Source organism: Colias philodice, chromosome 17 (assembly GCF_061535455.1).
Source record: "Colias philodice isolate Cphi_HAF_F1 chromosome 17, ilColPhil1 Martin Lab GWU primary, whole genome shotgun sequence".
Classification (NCBI taxonomy): Eukaryota; Metazoa; Arthropoda; class Insecta; order Lepidoptera; family Pieridae; genus Colias; species Colias philodice.
Genome location: NC_143102.1, coordinates 1027682 through 1051983, shown reverse-complemented (window position 1 = coordinate 1051983; position 24302 = coordinate 1027682). Strand labels below are relative to the sequence as shown.

Genomic DNA, 24302 nt, shown 5'->3' with positions numbered 1-24302 from the left:
GGAGTGGGGGGAGCATTCAAAGATGGCGAGTATATTTTCAAGTTTATGCCAGAAATAAAGGCCTAATACAAAAATATCGGTGTCAGGGCTTAGAATAATTATAGACTCTGCACTGTCTTTGTGTTTGACTGAATGAAAAATATGGCAGAAAATTCTTGAATCAGCCTCTGTGTGATTAGATTTGGCATAAACTTGAAAATATACTCGCCATCTTTGAATGCTCCCCCCACTCCCCCATGCAACTATTTCACTGTACGGACTATTGAATCGTAAACAATGGACTATTGTTAATTATTTAAAATAATAATTTAAAAAATATATTCATGAGTTTTCAATCTATAGTGGTTTAAAGTTAACTCAAAAATGGACTATTTTCGTAAATTTACTCAAAAATCTTAGAGAAAGTGTAAGAAATGTTATAGTATGCTATATATTCGTGATCTACTCAATAAGCTCTTTCATTTGATACCCCACGCGGCATGTTTTGGAAATGTTTATTTTTTTCTTTGTATGCCATATTTAATTACCGGGGTGCGGGGAAGGGGACCACAAAACTGTTTGGCAACATCTATCTATAGGATATCTGGGATCTATACAATATATATCAGAAGTCAGATTTAGGTCCGCGATTTATGCAAACGAACATCTCCTTGGAGCCTGCTCTATTAATAGACAAGACAGACTTTAAAAAAGTATAGAACATAAAAAAGCTGAGAAGCGAAAATGACAACGGTACTTCGCGCTAAGAGCTCTCACATAGCTCAAGTTCTGTTTGCACATCGTTTTCAAATTTTCGTTCTGAAATTTCATGAAAAATTAAAAGTGCTGTCTCGTATAATGAAATGATTCGTGTTTACTTAGGTTGTGCCTTACGGGTATGTGTTTAACAATGTTTGTGTTGTTTTAGAACGTTTTAATACTTGTTCTGAAATGTGATAATGAAGAATTTCGCGCACATATATTTGAATTTGGGATGTAATATGAATTAAAAATATGTAGTGATCTCATTAATTGGTGGATCTCATATCCACCAAAATTAACTATCTGTATGATTATTGTGATGATTTATAAAGCTAATTAAATGTATCTAGTATTTCCCGCATTGCTCCGCTCATATTGGTAAGTGTGATAATATATAGCCTTTTATAAATTGTATAATTCTATAAATTATATTCTTCTTTTCTTTCAAGCCTTGATTCACCCATAGTCGGGTATAGGCCTCCTCATGTTTTTTCCATTCTTTTCGGTCTTTGGCCAGACGCATCCAAGATTTACCCGCTGTTTTAGAAATATCGTCTGAAAAATAAATTATATATTCCTCTATAAATTGAATATTTATCAGTGAAATAATTATTTTTCAAATCGATCCAGTGGTTCCTGAGATTAGCGCGTTCAAGCAAACAAACCCTTCAGCTCTACAATATTAGTCGATATAGATATGCTTTATGCCTGTTATACAAAAAGTTTGTACTATATCTCTGAATAAATATAATTTGTAATTAAATGTTAAAAACCTACAAAGAACAGTAAACATTTCGTTATTTCTCTTGGCAAATAAGAAAACGCTTTCTACAACTTAAGTTGCGTAATTTATGGGTCAAAAACTTATACAGCTGCACAAATGTACGGTAGAATAAATCTTTTGTGAGTATTGTTTGTTACTGATTTAAAAACTGAATTGTGATGAATTGATTATACGTCCTTTGTGGAAGAAGCAAGATCTCTCAGAAGCTTGGTTTAATTTCCAATATTAAATGCAGGATAAGTATTTAATTACAATTTTGTTCGAACAGTCTATGTGAAGTTATGTTGAAATGGCACTGGGAAAAAGAAACGTTAAAAATCAAATCCATAAAGTAACCAAAAACATATTTGAATAACTTCGGTGAATAAAAATTGTAAGAGCAAAAGGATTGCGCTAAAATAGAGAAAATAAAATGTGTAAATAATATTGTATTTATATATATTTAACTCCTTTTAGGGCTTATGGCCAATGTTTTCAATTATAGATACAGAAATGAGCCCTTAAACCCGGCTTAGATCTTAAATTAAGTCATTGGTCTGCAAGAGTGATGGAATTAGGAGAGCATTCAAGCGTGAATTACAATATAACTATAAACTGGCTGACCCAGAAAGTTATTTATGATTAAGGGTTTAAACATAGTTAACAATATCTTCACAGACTTATTAAATATGCATGTAAATTTGATAAAAAATCGGTCAAGTCGTTTCCGTAGAGTATGGATAACTAACACTATGACATAGAATCTATATGTAGGTATATCTATGCTAATAAAATTAAAATTCATGCCTGTAGGAAAAAGATGATATTTTACATTAGAGTAGTGAAGATGTTTAACCAATCTACATGACTGTGCAGCCAGTAAGATCCCAAAAGTCGGGAAATTATCGGACATTGTACCTAAATAATTTCAATTGCTTTATTCAGGTAATGCGTCGCAACATACTTCACTACATAGTATAAAACAAAGTAGCTTTCTCTGTCCCTATGTCCATTTGTATTCTTAAATCTTTAAAACTACGCAACGGATTTTGATGCGGTTTTTTTTAATAGATAGAGTGATTCAAGAGAAAGGTTTTAGTATATAATTTATTAGGTTTTAGGCAAAGCGGGCGAAGCCGCGGGCGGTAAGCTAGTTCTTTATAAATGAAACGTTGAATACAAATAAATATTAAACCTCATTCAGCATGTTAATCTGATAAAGCGATTCCCTTTCGAAAACCGCTCAAATAAAGTGAGCTCTGAAACCTAGGCACAGTTTAATTTCAAAGAGAATTTAATAGGATATAAAGGAAATCTGAATTATGGCTTATGGACTTAATGCGAGCTTTGCCTGACGCCTGTAGAATGTTCTAGAAGATTCTGGAACGTTGGAATCACTGGGGCTTGTAATCTTAATGAATGTTGAAGCGTTTGTTTGTTTGAATGCGCTATCTCGGAAACCACTGGTTTGATTAAAAAAATATGTGTTGGATAGTCAATTTATCAAAGTAGACTATATTTTAGAGTAATAAATAAATACGCAACGATCTATAGGAGCGGAGCAGTATTGAAAACTTATAACTAACTAAAAAAACTAATTAATAGCGAAAACGGTATAAAAATATTCATTTTGACAACACACGATATTGCGTAGTGATGTTTGTTGATAGAGATCGCTTATTGCCGTAAGTCACACTATAGTCGAGCCAATTTAATAGGCAACATTTGACGTCTACCAATTTTATCTTCCAAGAGAGGTAACCTGCTTAAAAACATCGATTAAAGTGAATTAATCGATACGGATTTGAAACATTTGTAAATCGAATTTATTAATTTATGATGATTTTTGTTCACAAGTAATCAATGCATTCGATTCTAGATGTCAGATCTCGATTTTTAGAGTAACATCTCTGGTATTTAAAAAGAAAAAAGGTTTATTGACACAAAATTGTAGCGACGTCAGTTCTTCAATTCAGAAATTGTTTATTATGTTTAGAATGGTTCATCAGTAAAATGAAATCTTAAAATTACTTGTATCGGTCATTATTATTATAAATATGTAATCGTTATTGAAAAAAGTTAAGCAAATGTGCAGATCTAACAGAAAGAAATATCATGTTATTCTATGTTGTCGTTACTAGGTTACGTTGTTGAATTTTGTTGAACTGTCAAATGTTGCCTATTAAAATGGCTCTACTATAATTTATGAGTTTTAAAGACATAATAAACGCTAGACTCTTCTAATTTTACCTTTAGTTCTACTAATATTATAAGCATATAAGAAACTTTTGATATGATTATGAGAGACAGAAGAAATTCAATATTCCAGGGTTACGAGTGGGTGAATTAGTGGAGATGTCGTATCAATTTAGATGAGACGTGGGTTCGAATCCCTTCTCTTCTAATAATAATTATATCAGTGACATAGAGTTTCTTAATAATATGTGAGAAAGTATGAAGAAATCTATTTACATAAAAATTAATCATATACAGATTGATTTCTTAGAAATCTTCAATAACTTCAAGTGACCGTCATACTAGGTACATCATACCATATAAATAATTATTATCAATGATTCAATAATATTGTGCATCATACAAGCGTGGCAGGGTACAGTTTATAATAAGTTAATATAATGACTTAAAAATTTATGAATATATCGATTCAATTTTTAGTGGTTAATCTTAGTCATATGTAGAAAAAAATTAAAATACCAACAACCAAAATAACTCTTTAATTCACTTGGCCTAATTTAATTCCCATTTGTAAACACTTGTAAAATTCTGCAAGACTAAAAATATTAAAGTTTGAGTTGAACTTCGTAATTACTAATTAACATGCTACAAGAGGAAAAGTTTGAAATAAAGTTTAACTAAATTAGTATCAATAAAGTCTCAAAGACTGAATATTATTTTGAATTTGCGTCTAAATTAGGAACAGAGAAAGTTGTAAATTTCGTTAGTGTTTGTCCAAAATGTAGCCTTGAAATCTGTCTAAGACTTTTATATCATATTATGTGAATATAATACAGTTTCAGTAATATTCCTTATAGTTTACATTTTGTAAATTTCTTTTTTATTAAGTATTTTACTTAGGTATTTTTATAGCCCATATTTCAGCCCGCGGCTTCACCTACGTTGTCTTCGAGAACCATGCTCTATCTATTTTAGTTAACAGAATGAAAATCTATTCAGTAGTTTTTCAGCTTATCGCGAATATAGACAGACGCAGAGGAGCACTATGTTTTATAATATGCAGCGATATAATATGCATTCTTCTGTTGTCTAGAACCGAATTACAAATTGATTAATCGTATATAGAGGACAGAAGAATGTAATTTCGCGTTTCCTATGTACATCAATAATACTAATTAGTACAGAGAACATTTTGTTTGCGCGTTTCAAAAGTTGCGTACTTACAAAAGGTAAACAGAGAAGTTTCATATGGTGGATAACTTTCAAATAAACTACGAGTGACGAGAATTTCAGTTTGTTTTTGGAGAGCAAATAGTTACAAGCCCTTTTTCATAGAATTCGAACACTTAACAATTGAGCTTGGTCAGTGGTCACTCAGTGACAGGATACGTGACAATTTGTGGGGGATATATTCATTAATTTAATCCTAATTTATGGTTTTATTGGTCAGGTCTTATGTCCCCTTGTAGGGAAGGGGGCAGATGAATTAACATCTGTGGGTGATCGATTTTCTGATGTGAGTGAGAACGTTATCAACATTCTACAGTGTACCTACTATATAATATGCTTGGAACATGATTAATTAAAACACTTTGATTTAAAAATAAGGAGACCCTTTGCTGTTTTATACCGAATTTTCAAATAGGACATATTTTCATCAAAAAGTAATTTATTGTTTAATTACGTTTAACGAAGTTATTTTATACGTACCTACATACAATAAAGGCAAAACATAAATTATTCATCTGGGTTGCAATAAATAACCAATTATCAGAATATTCGACACTTTTATTGGCACACATATAAAATATTTGATATGTTTGCGGTCGCGTTAATATTTGATTTATCACTTTGCTGTTTAATTTGTAAGAAAATAATAATAATGGTTATTGTTAATTTGTTTCGGTTATATCATTATTCTTATTAAAAGTAGTTTTAATTAACAAAACTAATGGATTGTTCAATTGACGTATATTTCCAGATATAGGTATCCAGGTTTCATCCAAGTGCGGTTGTCTGGAAGAGATCGTTTCATAGCGATAAGACCGCCATTTGTACAATGTACATGTTCTTGTCTTATTTTTTGTTTTTCCTGTATTTCCCTGTCTTCTTTATGTGCAATAACGTATAAATAAATAAGTTAAGCTGTGAAAACGTAACAAACACCTTTATAATATTAGTATACTAGCGACCCGCCCCGGCTTCGCACGGGTGCAATGCTGATACTAAATACACTACAGAAAAATTGTGAACGTTGTATAGGTATAAAAATATAGCAGCCCGCTCCGGCATCGCAATTCGCACGGGTATAGAATACATAGCCGGGCGGCCGCAAACGCTACGTCCCGCAATTTTTAAATCTGTAATATCTTCGAAAATATTCACTTAAATCATGCGGTGTAAAGGGCCATATAGATCTATATTAAATGAACAATGTATCCATGGTATTTAATTGCTTAAGGATTAATGCTGTATTGGTTAAAATCGCTTCGAAAATTAGCCATTATTTGTCGTAAAAAGTAAATGACAAAAAAAAGTTATTGTGGGTTATCCATAAGAGATAGACATATACCATCGCGGACTTTTCTGTAGACCTTTTCAATGTGTATAATACTTAGTACATTATTTTGATAAAACTCGTAGGGTTCAGCCTGCGTTTGCAATGTAAGCGGAATAAATGTAATTTTTTACGACATCACATTAGAAACCTCAAAAATAACAGTACTTCTCCACTACTTAATGGATCTTATTATACATATAAACCTTCCTCTTGAATCACTCTATCTATTAAAAAAAACCGCATCAAAATCCGTTGCGTAGTTTCAAAGATTTAAGCGTACAAAGGGACATAGGGACATAGGGACATAGGGACAGGGAAAGCGACTTTGTTTTATACTATGTAGTGATATTGAAAATAGGAAAGTCAGAATACTAATAACATAACTCAAGTATCCTTTACCCTTCCCAGGGGATAACCACACACAAATAAAGCCAACAGTTTATTTGTGGCAAACTATCGTTCGCCGCACTTGACAGCGGTCACTCTGTTTCTAACTAAATTAATTACTTGATTTCTTTACTTTAAAAACATATTTTATTTTATAGATTTTGAACTTCTGAAATCTTTTTTTTAAATCGTGAACGAGGCGGGATTCGAACCCGCGTCTTCTGATTTATTTATTCATTCATTGAATCGTCACAACATTTTTTAACATTTACCACCGATTCAGAATGCAGTATCTATGGAGAAGAACCGGCAAGAAACTCCATAGTTGCTCTTTTAAAATCATGTCAATATTAATATATTATAGAATAATACATACTATGATTCGGTATTCTCTCTCAACATTACGTAAATAACAATAAAACTGTTATAATATACTAGCGGTCCGTCCCGGCTTCGCCCGTGGCACGTTCACATGTTTACGTTTTCTCTACATAAAAACCATCCTCGTACTTCAAGGAATATAATAAAAAAAGAATTATCGAAATCGGTTCAGCCGTTCTCGAGTTATGCGCTTACCAACACATTTTGCGATTCATTTTTATATATAATATATAACAGTTTGTAAAATGGATCTCGTAAAATTCATAAGCTTGAGGTGGCGTTAAAACCCTGAGTTATTGACCATAAACAATATTCTAAGGAAATGCAATACACTTAGCGATAAGTGCTTCTTTATTGTTTTCAAATTGTCTTTGGAAAGTTTCGAGTGTTCAATGTCTCTGGGTAACGAATAAAGTTTTTATCATCGGTAAAACGCTTTACTATAATTTTGTACTTACTGAATATGTTTGAACATAAAATTAATATAATATATTATTATCTAGTTTATTAATGAAATAAAAAATAACTACGAAATTATTGAAAAATTGATGATATGATTTGATACGTTGCGACTGCTATATTTTAGATATATGTTTTGAAATAAATTTCTGAAAATGTGTGTTTGTGATTACATCTATTTGACTGTATAAAATTATTTCATACTTTAATTAATATCAATTATATACTTTCATGTGCAATGAACGTTTATTATTTGTTTCTTATAAAATATCTTTGTAGATAAAATAACGTCTAGAACTAAAAGTGTTTAAATCCGTTAAAGGTGTTTTCTTTCAATACGACCGTATCGTGTAGCTTCTAGTTTCACTATTCGTGTAATATATTAGAATTGAACCGACTCAACTGAGCCAGGACTAAATTCAATTAAATGTTGTGTGAATAACTACAGCCGCCCAATTTATAAGCGGAAGCGGTTTCTATATCGATTATAGTTAACTACAATAAATATTCTCTTCAATATAATATGTTCTCTTTTCAAGTTAGTATTAAGAGATTGAAATTTTATCCGTGAGAAATTAATTTAAAACGTAAAGAGAATTTTGACTAACTGACGATTTTATGATTTCCACACACACATACAATTATCATACTCATTGTTTTAAAATCTAATTAATCACGCACATATTTAGCAGTATAGCAGGCTTTTTTACAAATTAAGATCTAATTTTTGATTAAATTTCTACCCTGACGTTGATAAATAAAGTTTGTCACAAAATTTCACAGATTAACGATTTTGCAGATTTTTGGCAAAAGCTTACAATTCTACAAAAAAGACGTGTGGCACTCGGGGACTGCCGCGGTAAAGCTATTGCATAGCATGCTTTCAAGCCACACCTCCGAGTCCGTCGGAGTGGGGAGCGTGAGGTTTTTTCGTTACGGAATTTCTCGATTCGGTCCCCGCGCTCAAGGCCCGCGATAGAAGCTATGCAATAGCTTAAAATTGTTTACTTGTTGTCAAAAAAATAAAAACACATGACAATTTGGTTTGTGTCTTTTATTTTAAGTTATTTACGAAACCAAAAAGCCAAATAAAATTTCATATCAATGTTACACACGTAAAACAAAAAAAACGCTACCGCTCATGCCTTGTCCAGCTCCAACGTAATATATTCGTTTTAAAGTGCTTTCGCGACTTCACGTCAAGTTCTGTTTTATTGCACCAGCGAATGGAATGAAGTGGAAATGTCCCGGAAAATTGATTTATAATAACTGACAATGAGTCTGCTAAAGAAGGACATGACAATCGTGATAAATATAAACTGTTATAGTCATATTGTATACCATTGCAAAGAAATTTCCAGTTATATTGACAGAATATATTAAAAGACATCACTCTATGACGAAAAGAAACTAAGTAGGTAGGTATACGTATGAAAGATGTTGCAACCAAAAAAATTCTAACAACTCACACGTGAAGGAAGTTGCGAACAAAAACGAAAAATTAAGAAATTATAGGCAAACAAAGCCATGAGAATGTAGAATTTTCTATACGAGAGGTTCTTGTGAAAAGATCATACAAGAAAATGTTGTACCAACCAACACAATCACGCAATGTAACCCAGCAAATTTCTTCTATAGACTGTATTTTACCGCCCGCGGCTTCGCCCGCTTTATCTAAAACCTAATAAATTATATACTAAAACCTTCCTCTTGAATCACTCTATCTATTACAAAAAACCGCATCAAAATCCGTTGCGTAGTTTTAAAGATTTAAGCATACATAGGGACAGAAAAGACGACTTTGTTTTATACTATGTAGTGATAGTATAGATTATAGACTAGCAATAACTCATTTATAGACTATATTATATGAAAACTTTACTGTCTGACTTCTTTCCCCTATTCCTGCGTAATATGTTCCCATAGGAAGTGTCATAAACACACCATAAATGGCTTGTACGTTAAACATTTGCACGCGTAAATATTTAATATTCTCCATACGGATGGATAGAAATGACCTTGTTTTTCTTAGTTAGTTCGTAGTCTTGTTTTCGAAAATAGAAGCGAAAACAAATGCATGTTAGTGTTAGGAAATTTACTGTTATATTAAAAGTTAAGAACCGCATAATACTATTTATATGTACATAAATGTGAAAATTTATTATATTTTCACGAGAAAACCACTAAACGTGTTTTGATAATACTTGACAGTGATGTAGCTTATTATTATTATTAGCGTATAGAAATACTAGATTTTGATTCGTACTCGTCCGCGGGTGAAACCGCGCGGCACCACTAGTCTTCTAGATGTACTATTGAGTTAAAGGGTTAAATTTTCCATTTAACACTAAATAGCAAACAAGTCTGTCTGTAAAACTCAATATCGAAGCGATAAATCGTGTCAAGTGACGTCACAAATCACTCTAGGCCAATTTAATCAGGGCGGTGCAAATTGCTGCCACCTGTTAATTTACGACTACATTGCGGCGTCTGCAAGCTGACTTGACAGCAATGTATTGAGTGTTGTATAGAAAGCGAGCAGCGGATGCTATTGTGTGTCTCTTATGCCTTTTTTGTCTATCTATGTATGTTTTATTTTTCTTTAAGTTTTCCATTTTCTAGTAGATGGATTACCTAATATAAATGTTCCTAGGTTCAGTTACTTTTATTTTTGCGTGCTCTTAATGAAAATAGTTTTTAATTTTGTTTAGACATTATTATGATTTTTATAAAATTTCACTTAAAAACGATAACCAAAACCGAAAACGGTTTTAAAGAATTATTCCTAAGCGTGATTAGTACACTTGGCTTGCGTAATGATAATCAAACATGGCTGGGGCTATATTTTCATAAATTTCGTTACGAGCGAAGCACAAAAATCTCTGAAGGGAATTAATACTCTTATTCATAATATATATTATGTCTAATTTAATTAATTCTCAAACATGTATTTTCACATATATAAATGCTTTGTCACCTTATAAAAGCTAATTTAATTGTACATTTCAAGCTTCGCAATTACTTGAAACAGTTACACTCAAGCACTTGTGGAGAGCAACGGAATGCTCACTCGAATATATTCGTAAATACTGAACTTTGAAATGGTAATGCTGTGGCCTGATCTGCGACTAAACGCTGTTCAAAACAAGTGTTGTAACTTGTTGTAGTTACCTATATTTTTTATAACATATAAATAAATGTATTGGAATGTAGAGCATGTTCAGATCACATTTCATGAATTCATGATATATTATATTTTTTGAGCAACAAATTTTATCAACATGTTGGTGTTGCAGAGTTGCATTAAACATGTTGTAAAGTTGGTACGCATGTTGTAATATTCTCGCCCAAAGAGCCACATTTGAACAAAGTTTCTAGCAACAAATTTAATCAACTGCTGCTCAACAAACCAATAACCCCGTAACTATGAATACGCGGCTATCGTTACATCTTTTCAATGTTTATTTTGCGCAATTCTAGTACCAGCATAAAATCAACTGGGAAAATTTGAGTGCCTTCGAAATGTGGCCTTGGATTGTACACGAAATATCCGGTGAACATTTCACATTCGCCTTGCGTTAGGTCTTATTGTGCTGGTTTTAATATCTTAACATAACCTTAGGTTACATAAAGATTGGATAAAATGTTAGAAGAGAAATTGTGATTCAAACTTTCGTCTGAAGTGGCAAAAGATGTTGATTACTGAAGTTACACAGCTTTTATATTACCGTTTTCTAAATTTATACTGTTTTCGTTAAAGAAATATATTATGCCCACGGATTCTTAGCATTTTGTAATGAAAGACATGGTAATTGATACATTTTACGCCCTTTAATTTCTATAGTTTGCTGGGTTAAATTAGTAAAACAATATTTATTTACCTAAAACCTATCTTTTGGAGAACTCAATTTCCAAAAACTGTTGCAATGCGACGCCTAAATCCATAATTACTTTTAATACTAACAATAAAATTAAAAGCCATATTTACAATATTATTCATGAAAGTAATATATTTATTATAAATTTTAATATAAAGACGTTTCCCGGGAATCTTATTAATATGTAGAATGAATTACCTAGGGCGCCGTTTGTCTTTCAAGGTTCAGGTATTTTCACTAAATTTAGAACGAGATTTTCATTATAATTTTTCTTTAGGCTTCGACACAGACCACATTAATCATTTTCAAACAACGCTAAAATCAATTGAATCTAGAATAACCTTGTTTTCGATAAAATTGGATAAATTAATTACGCCTAACACAATTTCAATATAGTAAAGTAGATTGGTTAGTTTGTTTATAATATCTAGCTACAACACAATACTTAAGAGAGGTGTATATTTATTATGATCTATGTTGTTTTTATTTATTTATTGTGACATAACTCGTTATTAGCCACTTGCCGGCGTATCCGATACGCCAAAGAAAACGTACTTGGTAAAAATGTAGGTTTAAAAATGGGTGTATTGAAAAAATATCATTACAAGCAAACATATAATCTTTTTATAGAATAATAGTGGTCCGCCCCGGCTTCGCCCGTGGTACATTTTTCGCAATAAAAGGTAGCCTATGTCCTTTCTCGGGTATCAAAATATCTCCATACCAAATTTCGTGCAAATTGGTTCAGTAGTTTAGGCGTGATTGAGTAACAGACAGACAGACAGAGTTACTTTCGCATTTATAATATTAGTATGGATTAGCTATTATGTCGCTCTTAATTTAAATCGTTTGATTCCCTGTGGAGACGAAGAAAAAAATATGACTTGGTCTGACAGGACACAGAAGGCTGATCACCTACCTATTTGTCCCTATAGAAAATCGATCAGTGAAACAGATGTAGGTATGCTATTTGGGACTTCACTATGTACATTAATTATTAATCTTATTCCACCTTCTGTGTTAAAATAACTCAATGCCGTACTGGAGGTTTTATAAATAAATTATATAATTTCATTAAAAATTAAACAGGCAATTCATTTGAAAGCTTAGTAAAAGTACCAGTTAATTAACCACCGCTCTAGAGGTAATACATTGTGGAATTGGGTTAAATACCGTTTTAACAAAAGCATTTTTGATAAAAACTCTTGAAAATATAATGATATAGGAAATAATATTTATTTTTAGTTTGTTATTGCTCTACCAGACGTATTTTCTCTGTTTACGCTTAGTAAGTTTTATTTTATTTAACTGATGAGCTAGTATAATTATAGCTATTTAGAAGCTCAGTAAAATAACCATTAATATCCAAATCAGTGTTAAACACGTCATTGATTTGGATTTCCAACGACTGTTTATATTATGATATTATATTCTTAAACGCCGTATGTTGGTACAGGCTTGATAATATTACATTTTTTTGGTAATTCATAATGTTTTTTTCTACAATTCATGTTTTTGTTACACTTGTATAACTATTACATACATAACACTATTAACATCCTAATATGTAATAATATAAGTTACAGTCTAAACTCATTGCATTTAATTGAAACATTCGCTACGACCGGCCTACGGCGTAGCTTCAACTGTACATTTTGATAAAAGCGCCATCTGTTAACAGGCACGGTCAAAACTTCCAAAGAAGCGACGCCGTGTGCTGCCAGTCGAACAGCCAAGACGAAAACGCGAAGCTACCGCCTCCAACCGGCGAGTGAACGCAGTCAAACACCCTGTAGTACTGAAGGATTTACAGGGCGCAAACAAGTTTGGTACGTGATTGAGTTGCCGCCAGTGACCACTAGATGGTGCTGAAATTAACATTCCAATTGCCTACTTTATTCGCCTTTGTGATTCAAATTCGAAGTAGGGTCTTGTAATTATCGTATGTATCTAGCAATTTGAAATTGTTTGCCTTAATGGAAGTTAGAATATTACAGCAGATAATAGAAGGTTTGTTATTAGATACAAAGGTACAGAATGATGAATTATAGATGCACTAGCTTTTACCCCTACTTTTACTTATACTTTTTCCTATTTATCCTTTTAATTTATCATTATGTAATTCATTAAATTTTATTTATGGCAAGCCTTTTTGCCCTACTCTAGTACCATTTTTATTCATACATTCTGTCCAATTCTTAACTTCCAATAAACTTGCTTGTAACGAAAAGTCAGATTGAATTTTAAAGAGTAAATTTTCTTTAAAATTATTTATAATTCATAACCCACTTCAAGAATACAGTTTTTAAGAAATATCTACCTACTAACCGTCGATTAACAGATATTATAATCTGCATAATATAGTTCTTCGAGCAGGTACAATCGAGTTTTCCTAGTTATAAATTGACAATACTAGGAAATGATCAAAAGAATATTTAATGAAAGTTAAAACAGTATCTAATCAATATCCAATACCTTATAGGTTCGTATTATTTAGATTATGATAGATTGAACTACTATAGTGTATTACATAATATATAATAACACTAATTTGCATAATTAATTCTAGTAAACTTTGATGAGAAACGTTTAAAATCATCATAATAGGTACATATAAATTGTTTGCCATCTTTTGATAATTAATTTTATTAATCTTTTAGCATTGTTTTCTTAAGTCTTGTAAATTTTAAAGTATCTTGTTATCATTGTTCGTTAATTTATTTGCATATCAATCACATAATGCTACTTTACCTACTAATAATTTTGATTAAAAAAATCATTGAGTTCAACTTTGGTTGGAACTAGGGACATGGGACTTCACTTTTTTTGGTTGAACTCAATTATTTTCTTGACAAATCGACTTCAAACAGCATATTCCTCACCACCTCTATTAAATTATTTTACTATCTTTCCTTTTGCATGCTATAAACTACGCATTTATTTCCAGGTGTAAATGGCATGAACATGATAAGCCTGGCTCTTCAAGGACCATCAAACTTACTTCGACCTCCTCACACACTCCAACCTCTACAAGCCCGAGCTCCTATTGGTAAACGCAATAGTTTATCTGCGAAATCACAATGAAATGCATGCTCCATTTTCATTTAGAAACAAACCAACTCCTTTGATAAAGCCACCCATTTTAGCCTTTATGCCTGTTTCATTCCGATGTAGACAGCTTGAATTAAATTCTAATTATATCAAAGCATTTAGTTCTATTTTACTATTCAATTAAAGTAAATTGAGTTTGAAATTCAACGCACTTCTATTTAAGCATAGATAATAAAGTAAGGTGTACTCTATAATCCTCTCTTTATAATTATTATTAGAAAGATTGTCTTAAACAATTTGTTGTTTACAGTCGAGAGCCCGATAGTGAACACGCAGTGTGCGGCTATATCGCTGGCCTCGCTACAACCACCTTTGATGACAGCCCCACCCCTACAACCAAGGCCTGCAACCACCGGCTCCCTAGATCTGATGTTACCTTTACAACCGAAACTATTACCAGGCTACAACCTACAATCATCATTTCTCTCCAGTACTCTATCGACCGTCAGGCCACCGGACCTTCCCGATAAGAAAAAAGATGAATACAAACCGAGTGTCGATATTATTGTCGAGAAAAGCGATTCAGAAAACTCAATAGATGTAGATAACAAAACGTGTTGTGATGTAGATAGAAAAGTAGAAGGGAATGATAATGAATGTAATAATAGCCAATATGAAATTAATTCTAATGTTTTAGATACTAAAGATTCCATAAGTACCACGAATGATGATAGTCCGAATAATAATTCTGGTTGATTTCCTTATTATAATGTAAACATTGTTACCGATATCATTCTTATAGATAATGTAGTTGAAGTAATACTGGCTAATGTAAAGAAGAAAAACACACAAAAGAATGTTATAGTATTTATTGTAAAGATTGAAGATGTAGAAACAAAACACGACCTAACGAGAGATATAGACGAACTATGTCTTGACCAAAGTAGCATAGAATAGAACGTGTATATTTAATGTTTTTTTGTAAATTTTGTAAATGAAAGACGTTACAGTGATACATTAATGAGATATACCTCTATAATTTACAATTAGATAGTAAGTATATTCCATTAAGAAAACTAATGAAATTTTCAAATCACGTTTTCAGTAACATGTCAGTCATTAAATTATTTGTATTAATTTGTAAAATCTTTGTTTTATTTAATTGTTGTTGGTTTTTTTTGTGAACAACATGTTTAATAAATTATAATGACAGAAAACAAATAGTCACAATGTGCCTATTTGTCAAAGCTTATATATTAAGTCAAATGATTCCTCTAAAAATATGTGCAATTTAACAAATATATTTGATTACTAGGTACCTATAACATAATATTATACCTACATAATATTGATTCCTGCTACATGCCATCTTATTTTTTTATAATAATATAAAGATTTCAATGTTCAATAAATATATATTAGAGTTCGCATACTAAACGCCAAAGGGTCCAAGATGGATCGAACCGAACCCAAACATTTGTAAACGAAGAAATGTGCCAAACATAACTTAGAATATATCGTCTTGTTAATGATGAATATTTAGTGTAATAAAGATTATTTTTCCCTATCTGGTTTTATGTTTTTATGTACGGTTAGAATCATCACTACATAGTATAAAACAAAATCGATTTTTCTCTGTCCCTATGTCCTATGCTAAAATCTTTAAAACTATGCAACGTATTTTGATGCGGCTTTTTTAAGTAGATAAAATGATTCAAGATTCAAGGTTTTTAGTCCATAATTTATTAGATTTTAGACAAAGCGGGCGAAGCCGCGGGCGGAAAGCTAGTAAAGATATATTTAATTGCCTTGTTAATTTTCATTCTACATGTATATTTGTGATGAAAGAAATATAAACTAATAATAAATATTATTAACACTAAGAAATAAGAAATAACTACATCATTAAAGTATAATACATATTACCTGTGATTAAAATGTAAAAATCACACCAAGAAGGAACATCATTATAAAAAATAATAATCTACGTTTATGATTGCATTTTCCTCTTTTGATAAAAATTCAATTCCTTTAAGGCTTTACACCGAGTACATGCAATATAAATCCTAAAACAATGCATTCGTTCTAGTGTTTTGGAGAATTTCTTTTGTAGACCAACTTAAAAGAACTTAAAAGAAAAAGAACTGTGAATTATACGACGTCCAAATAAACAGTTGAATAAGTTTGTTTCGTACATATATTTCTATTTTGTCGCATAGTGTCTTTATACGTCGATTAAATTCAGTTTAACTGTGTTTTATTATGTTTGTATTGAGATTTAAAGTAGTAGGTATAGTAGAAGTTTTGAAATACTACCTACGTGTTGATTTCTGTTGAAACTCTGATTTCGATATTGACGGTTTTAAAAGTTATTACTAACTAGCGGTCCGCCCCGGCTTCGCCCGTGGTACATATTTCGCAATAAAAGTTAGCCTATGTTCTTTCTCAGGGTGTAAAGATTATCTGTGCCAAATTTCATCAAAATCGGTCCAGTATTTTATGCGTGAAAACGATACATACATACATTTATACATACATACATACAAACCTTTCCTCTTTATAATATTAGTATAGAAGTATAGATTTATGATACTTTTTGGTCTGTATAAAGGTTTTGTTTCCGATGAATTTTTTACGTTGTTATTTGTTGAAATACATACATAAACAATAAAAAATATTTTATTTATGTTTAAAACGCTACACTCGTACTTACTTACTTACTTACTTACTCCTCTGGCGCTGAAACCCCAAAGTGGGTCTTGGCCTCTGAGACGAGAACTCTCCATCTTCCCCGGTCCTGAGCGGTCTCTTGCCAATTATTATTGGCTCGTAGCACGCGCAGGTCCGCCTCTACTCGATCGCGCCAGCGATACCTAGGTCGTCCAACCGGCCGTCGGCCCAGGGGTCGCCCCAAGTATGCCCTCTTCAGTCCTCGTTCCTCACCCATTCTTTCTACATGACCGAGCCAACGGAGCCGTTGTGCTTTTATTTCTCCAAGTATATTTGGCTCGGCCATTAGTTTTTCTAGATCGGCATTTGTTCGGACTCTCCAGCTTCCATCCTCTCGTCTGGTGGGACCAAAGATCTTGCGAAGAAGCTTTCTTTCGGTGACTAAAAGCTTGCGTTCTTCAATCTGGGTCAGGGTCCAGGCTTCACACCCATACATAAGTATTGGTCTTATGACCGTTTTGTATATACGCAATTTGGTGTTTTTGCTCAGAAGCCTGGACGCGAGCACCTTATGCAAGGCTGCACCACATTTCAGGGTATTTTGGATACGGATATTAATTTCTTCCTCCCTGGAATGTGAGTCAGTTATAGTGCAACCCAGATATCTGAAACTAGCAACTCCTTTGTACGTCGTATCTCCAGCCTGTAGGTCTTGGCGTTGAGCTCGTGTATCTCTATACCGCTTCATGTGGAGATATTCCGTTTTGTTGGCATTGATTTTTAGTCCAACCTTTTCCGCTTCTTCTTTCAAGATACTCGCGGCTTCGCTCACTTCATCGCGGGTTTCACCTAACAATGCGAGGTCATCAGCATACCCAATCACCTTATGCTTTCCATTCAGTGACACTCCCCAATCCAATGCAAGCATTTTACGCAGGATATATTCCAGTACTAAATTGAATAGCACAGGTGACAGGGAATCACCTTGTTTTAATCCGGTGAACACCGTGAAGCCTTCTGTCAGTTCTTTACCTACCCTTACATGCATGCTACTCTCCCCAATAGCCACCTTTATTAGATCCACCAGTTTGATTGGGATACCAAGCTCTTTTAAGATAGCAAATAGGGCGCCCCTATCAATGCTATCGTATGCCTTCTCGAAGTCCACAAATAGCGCGTGCATGCTCTGAGAATATTCCCACCTCTTTTCCATTATCTGTTTGATAAGGAAAATCTGGTCGATCGTACTTCGGTTCCGACGAAACCCACACTGATAATCGCTGAGAATTCTTTCCGCGTAAGGTTCCAGTCGATCTAGCAGTATGTACGAAAAGATCTTATACACTCGTATGCTTCCGAAAACTTAGTCACTGTTAATAATTAATGTTATTTTGCATTTTTAAAACGTTATCCGTAGCGCAGCTTCAGCAAACTGGAGCATTCATGAGACGCGTTTGACGAAGGCTTCGATAATAAAGAGAAACCTCCAATACAATTTCACGATATAATTTCTATTCCTTCGTAGTCGAAATGTCAATCAAAGAAACTTCAATACTTTACGATTGTTTGCTGTTCGCCTCGAAACGGTAAAAACTAAACATAATATTATCTATTTGATTCAGGAATAATCTAGCTTTTGAATAAATGATTTTTCAAAACAAGTTAATTGCTTTTTTATTTTCTTTAAGTATAAATCTACAAACATTCTAATCTTTCCTGTGTAATATGTATAAAGATGAACAAATCTTTTAATTAAAAGAGACTAGCTATTCCGCGCGGTTTCACCCGCATTGCTCCGTTCCTGTTGGTCTTAGCGTGATGATATAATATAGCCTAGCCTTCCTCGATAAATGGGCTATCTAACACCGAAATCATTTTTCAAATCGGACCATTTGTTACTGAGATTAGCGCGTTCAAACAAACAAAGAAACTTCGGTTTTATAATATTAGTATAGATTAAGATATTGGGTGCAAGCTGATATAATACATAATTAATAACAGAAAATTGTCAAAATATCCTCAATTAATGTAGTACCTGTGTTTGCCCAATCTAACATCATTATTGTAATTTGTAAGCAAAACGTAGTTTAAGAACATCATATTTCTTTTTATAAATGATCGATATTTCCTTCCTTGATTAAAACTTATTCGTTCAATAAATTATAAATTACAAAATAATAAAAAAGTAAAATGTCAAAAGAAAAACGAATATGTTTTAGCCAAGGATTGAAATATCAAAAAAGTTATTTAGAATACTTCCATGTATAGTGTTATTACAATAAAAATCTTTGGCTGTTAATATACAAATAATATGTAAATGTTAATTTAGTACTTACCTAAAATATTTTTCTATTGCTGTAGTATTTATTTTGTTTGTGCTAAAAATTCACGTTCAAGTCGATAAGTTGAACTTGGAATTTTAGCTAGTATATAGATTTTATTACAATTAATATTTGAATAAATTGATGAATTGCAAAATGGTTTTTTATTTTAATTTATTTACCCAACATCATGACCGATTAATTTTTTTATTAAATCTTCTCCTCATAATAACTCTTTCTATACAATCAATAGACCTACATAGAAAGTTGTATCTTGTTCACTCTTCCAGTGTAATAAGCAATTATTATAATATTAGCTTACCGCACGCGGCTTCGCCCGCTTAATCTAAATTGTATACTATACGTAAAACCTTCCTCTTGAATCACTCTATCTATTTAAAAAACCGCATCAAAATTCGTTGCGTAGTGTTAAAGATTTAAGCATACAAAGGGACATAGGGACAAAGAAAGCGACTTTGTTTTATACTAATGTAGTGATTTGCAATAGTACTTACTTATAGTAAACGCTTGCATTACATTTTTACAATATTAGAATTTTTTGTTACACGGTTCTTAATATGTGCTTAAGAACTCAGAAGTCATAGATTTAATGGCAATGGAGGTGATAGTAAATAAGAACCACAGTCTATAAACAGCTCACCGCACAAAAGGTCCTTTATACATAAGTAGAGTAGTCCTGCAAATAAAACACGTGACCCAACCACTATGGAAAGGACAGTGGATTATGTACCCTACTGACCAATCCTGCTTTCGCAAATATAATTTGGAAAATACTATACGGATAATTCGTCAAAAACCTCGATAAAATATGAATCAAGTTATTTTTCAGGTTTATGGGTAGACTAGCAATCCGCCCCGGCTTCGCCCGTGGTACATATTTCGCAATAAAAGGTAGCCTATGTTCTTTCTCAGGGTCTAAAGGTTATCTGTGCCAAATTTCATCAAAATCGCTCCAGTAGTTTATGCGTGAAAACCATACATACATACATACATACAAACAAACCTTTCCTCTTTATAATATTAGTATAGATGTACATATAACTTATCACTATTAGTATAAAACAAAGTCGCTTATATGCTCTATGTCGTTTTGTATGCTTTAATCTTTAAAACTACGCAGCCGATTAGATCCGGTTTTTTTTATTAGAAAGAGTGATTCAAGAAGAAGGTTTTAGTATAATAATTTATTAGATTTTAGACAATGTGGGTGAAGCCGCGGGCGGAAAGCTAGTGTAGTACCTATATAAGAACCTCAATTTCATATTATTCAAGATGCGATTACGAAGAAAATAAATTTAAACTTAGTTTCCATAAATTGGGTTTTAAAAACTCATTTTATTTACTGCATCAAGCCTTTATGGCAATGACTCAAGAAAGTCCTAAGAGAATAAACACACGGAATAAAAAATGGCTTCCTTGCCTTAATATATTACAGGATTTACAAGGCAGAACGTTTTCGTCATCAAAATGATGAATGGTGTGGATATTTTAATAGTTTGTCTCATATATTTTAATGTATGAATCTTACTAATATTATAGGTAAACTAGATTCCGCCCGCGGCTTCGCCCGCGTTTTCAAAGGAAAACCCGCAGAGTTCCCGTTCCCGTTTGATTTCCGGGATAAAACCTATCCTATGTGTTAATCCAAGTTACCCTCTATATGTGTGCTAAATTTCATTGTAATCGGTTCAGTAGTTTTTACGTGAAAGAGTAACAAACATCCATACATCCATACATCCATATATCCATACTTACAAACTTTCGCCTTTATAATAGTATTAAGATTAAGATTTTTATGTTAGGAATGATGGAATATTTGTTCGCTCACGCATAAACCACTGAACGGATTCCTATGTATGCCTAAATCTTTAAAACTACACAGCAGATTTTGATGCAGTTTTTAGAGATAGAGTTATTCTCGAGGTATGTTTTAGTATATTATAATTTATTAGGTTTTAAACAAAGCGAGCAAAGCCACGGGATGAAAGCTAGTATAATATTATTATATTAAATAATATGTTATGCAAAAACAACTGAACGGATTTTGATGATACTTGGCAGTGATATAGCTTATGTAACTACTAGAATAACATTCAGTATGGAAATTCTTGCTTTTGCTTTTTGTCCCCGGGTGAAACCGCGCAGCACCACTAGTTTCGTTAATTCTAAACGTTGTATGCCAAAAAAGCCACACTCGCTATATGTCTGTTCCAATTTTGTCCTACACTTAAGGGACACTAATTACTTTCTGAACTAACATGTCCTGTTTACATTGTTATATTTTTATATAGACCAAACATCCAATATCCAATAAATATCCTTTGTAATATTGAAAATGTCTAGAAACATCTGCGGGCTGCTCCAATATTTGCGCAACGAACAGGCTTCGAACCAAAATTTAATTACATGGGGCGACTCGATTGCGCTCATATTACCTAGCCAATAAAGTGGACAGATCGATGTGTACCTCAATTTACGTGAAACAATGTGTAATAACTAGTCTATAATCATATTATTGCATAGATTTTGTTGTGGACTATGTTAGTTTTGATGTGTGAAGATGGATATCTACTTTGAAACAAGAACAATGTAGTAGGTTAAAATTTAATATAAGGTCAATAGTATATAGGCTACTTTTTATACATAATATAATATGTAATCGATAGTTTAATATACGAGTGAAGATGCGGGCTTAAATCTTTAAAATTACACAACGGATTTTGATGCGGTTTTTTTAATAGATAGAGTGATTCAAGAGGAAGGTTTTAGTATATTATTTATTATGTTTTAGACAAAGCGGGCGAAGCCGCGGGCGGAAAGCTAGTACAATAATATAAGTGCGTGCTTTCTAAGTTGGTCATATTTGAACAATAGAAACAGAAACTTCTTGATATAATAAACCTTATTTTTAACTCAAAATATAATTTTACTCCCGAAACAAAAACATTTTCAGTAGAGATAGGTAAACATTATTTACATAAAAATCAAAATTTATTACAATAATTATCCTATATTAGCGAAACATGATACAGAACAAAACTCATTAAATCACACTTATTTTCAAAATTACACGTATTAGTCCAATCTCAACCTCAAACATTCATAAATCTTCCACAAATGTTTAAAATCTTTCACGTCCTAGGTAGGTCGTAAATATTTTACAAAAAGTGCAATAATTATAAAAAAAAAACAACCAACATAATATCTTTAAATTATATTTTTTATTTTTATTTCTGTCCGTCGCCTCAATCCAATAAAAACAAAACATTTATATTTTCGACAAATATATTTTTAATTAAACCCTAACGAAGTCTCGAGTGAATCTCGATCAGAAGATGGAAAAAGCACTATTAATAGAAAATGGCGCTACGATAGATTAATTAACTTGAAGAGCTATTAAAATCGCTTCGGCAAATATTGAAACGATTTCCAAGACAATATTTTATTTGTGTGCGTATTTTGTATCGTATACTTCCTACTCGAGATAATTATTTGCCGTTAGTATTTCATCATCAGCCTATATACGTTCCCACTGCTGGGACACGGGCCTCCTTTGAGGGTGAGGCTAGGCCAGGCTTCAGGAACTTTTGATTCTTCAACAGGTCGGTTTCGCCACGATGTTTTCCTTCACTATTTGAGTATTTATTTATCTGGAAATAAAATGAAATAAATTATGTTTTTCTTACTTCTAGCAAGACTATTTAAGGGCCGATTTTTCAATGCTTGGATAAAATGTATCCGTCCAATAAAGTATTACACGATAATATTAAAATGTCACGTAAACTGTCAAATAAAGTAAATTAGAATACGTTTTAAAAATGGTAGTTTTATACACTATTTGACGAATAAGTTTTAACAAAGGATTGAAAAATCAGCCCTTACACGATAATTATTATGCAATTGGGTGAATAATTTATGGACTATGGTCAGATTGGTATGAATGTGAATGCATATATGAATATGATTAATATAAAAGGTACGTATTAATAGGTTAATTTCAACGAGTTTCTTCCTCTAACGCAGCTCAACTACGGACCAGTAGGTAAGTATGCAATAATTAACAATAATGAAAACAAAAAATCTCGTAATGTTTCTTTTAAATCGTTAGTTAGTATTTACCGTCACTACTTATAAGAAACATCCACCTTAGCATCCTAGCTAAGGTGGATGTTTCTTATAAGTAGTGGTAGATTTCAAACCTATGAAAAGACAAATGGTATAAACCTTTAAGAGTTCGAACGAAAATAAACCCAAATGTAATGATAAATGAGCCCAGAATTACAGGAAACAAGCATTTAGTCTATTCGCAGCATACCGAAGACAATTGCAAAAACTACGTTAAAAGTAAGACATAATAATTCGTCACAAACAGCAACCTAGTTCACAAGACATTTTCCTAGTTAATGAAGTGAACAAAAGAATCTAGGAACAGGCAACAAGTACGAATAAATGTAATTATCTTTCTTGGAGACAATAACTGCCTTTGTATTTGCCTTCGCTAGGATTTTTATGAGACTTGCTTACAATGTCTTTGGAGAACATCAAACAATTATGGAAAAAAGATCGTTATTAACTTCTACTTTTTAAAAGAATTGGCATTATTTCTGGAGCTATTTACGAAAACAATTGCAACATTGAAACTTATATAAATTACTTACATATTTTCCATTTTTTATGGTAACAAATCTTGTTCATAAAAGAAAACGGGAAACGCAACGAGAAAATATAAATAATACTAGCGGTCCGCCCCGGCTTCGCCCGTGGTACATATTTACGTTTTCTCTACATAAGAACCATCCTCGTACTTCAAGGAATATAATAAAAAAAGAATTATCGAAATCGGTCCACCCGTTCTCGAGTTATGCGCTTACCAA

At 32.4% G+C, this 24302-nt stretch overlaps 1 protein-coding gene across 2 annotated transcripts in view; it reads left to right on the top strand.

Moving 5' to 3' along the window:
- The window catches only part of LOC149480807 (potassium voltage-gated channel protein Shaw-like), a 178748-nt gene extending 163233 nt beyond the window's left edge, over window positions 1–15515 (top strand). Inside the window, exons 8-10 of one of the 2 annotated variants that reach the window (XM_089705740.1) lie at window positions 13047–13194; window positions 14313–14414; window positions 14727–15515. In XM_089705740.1, coding sequence (XP_089561866.1) covers window positions 13047–13194; window positions 14313–14414; window positions 14727–15172 — 696 coding nt within the window. In that variant the 3' untranslated portion in view covers window positions 15173–15515. The remainder of the gene's footprint in view (window positions 1–13046; window positions 13195–14312; window positions 14415–14726) is intronic. The other variant, XM_089705741.1, reaches the window with a different exon arrangement.
- The last annotated feature ends 8787 nt before the right edge of the window (window positions 15516–24302 follow it).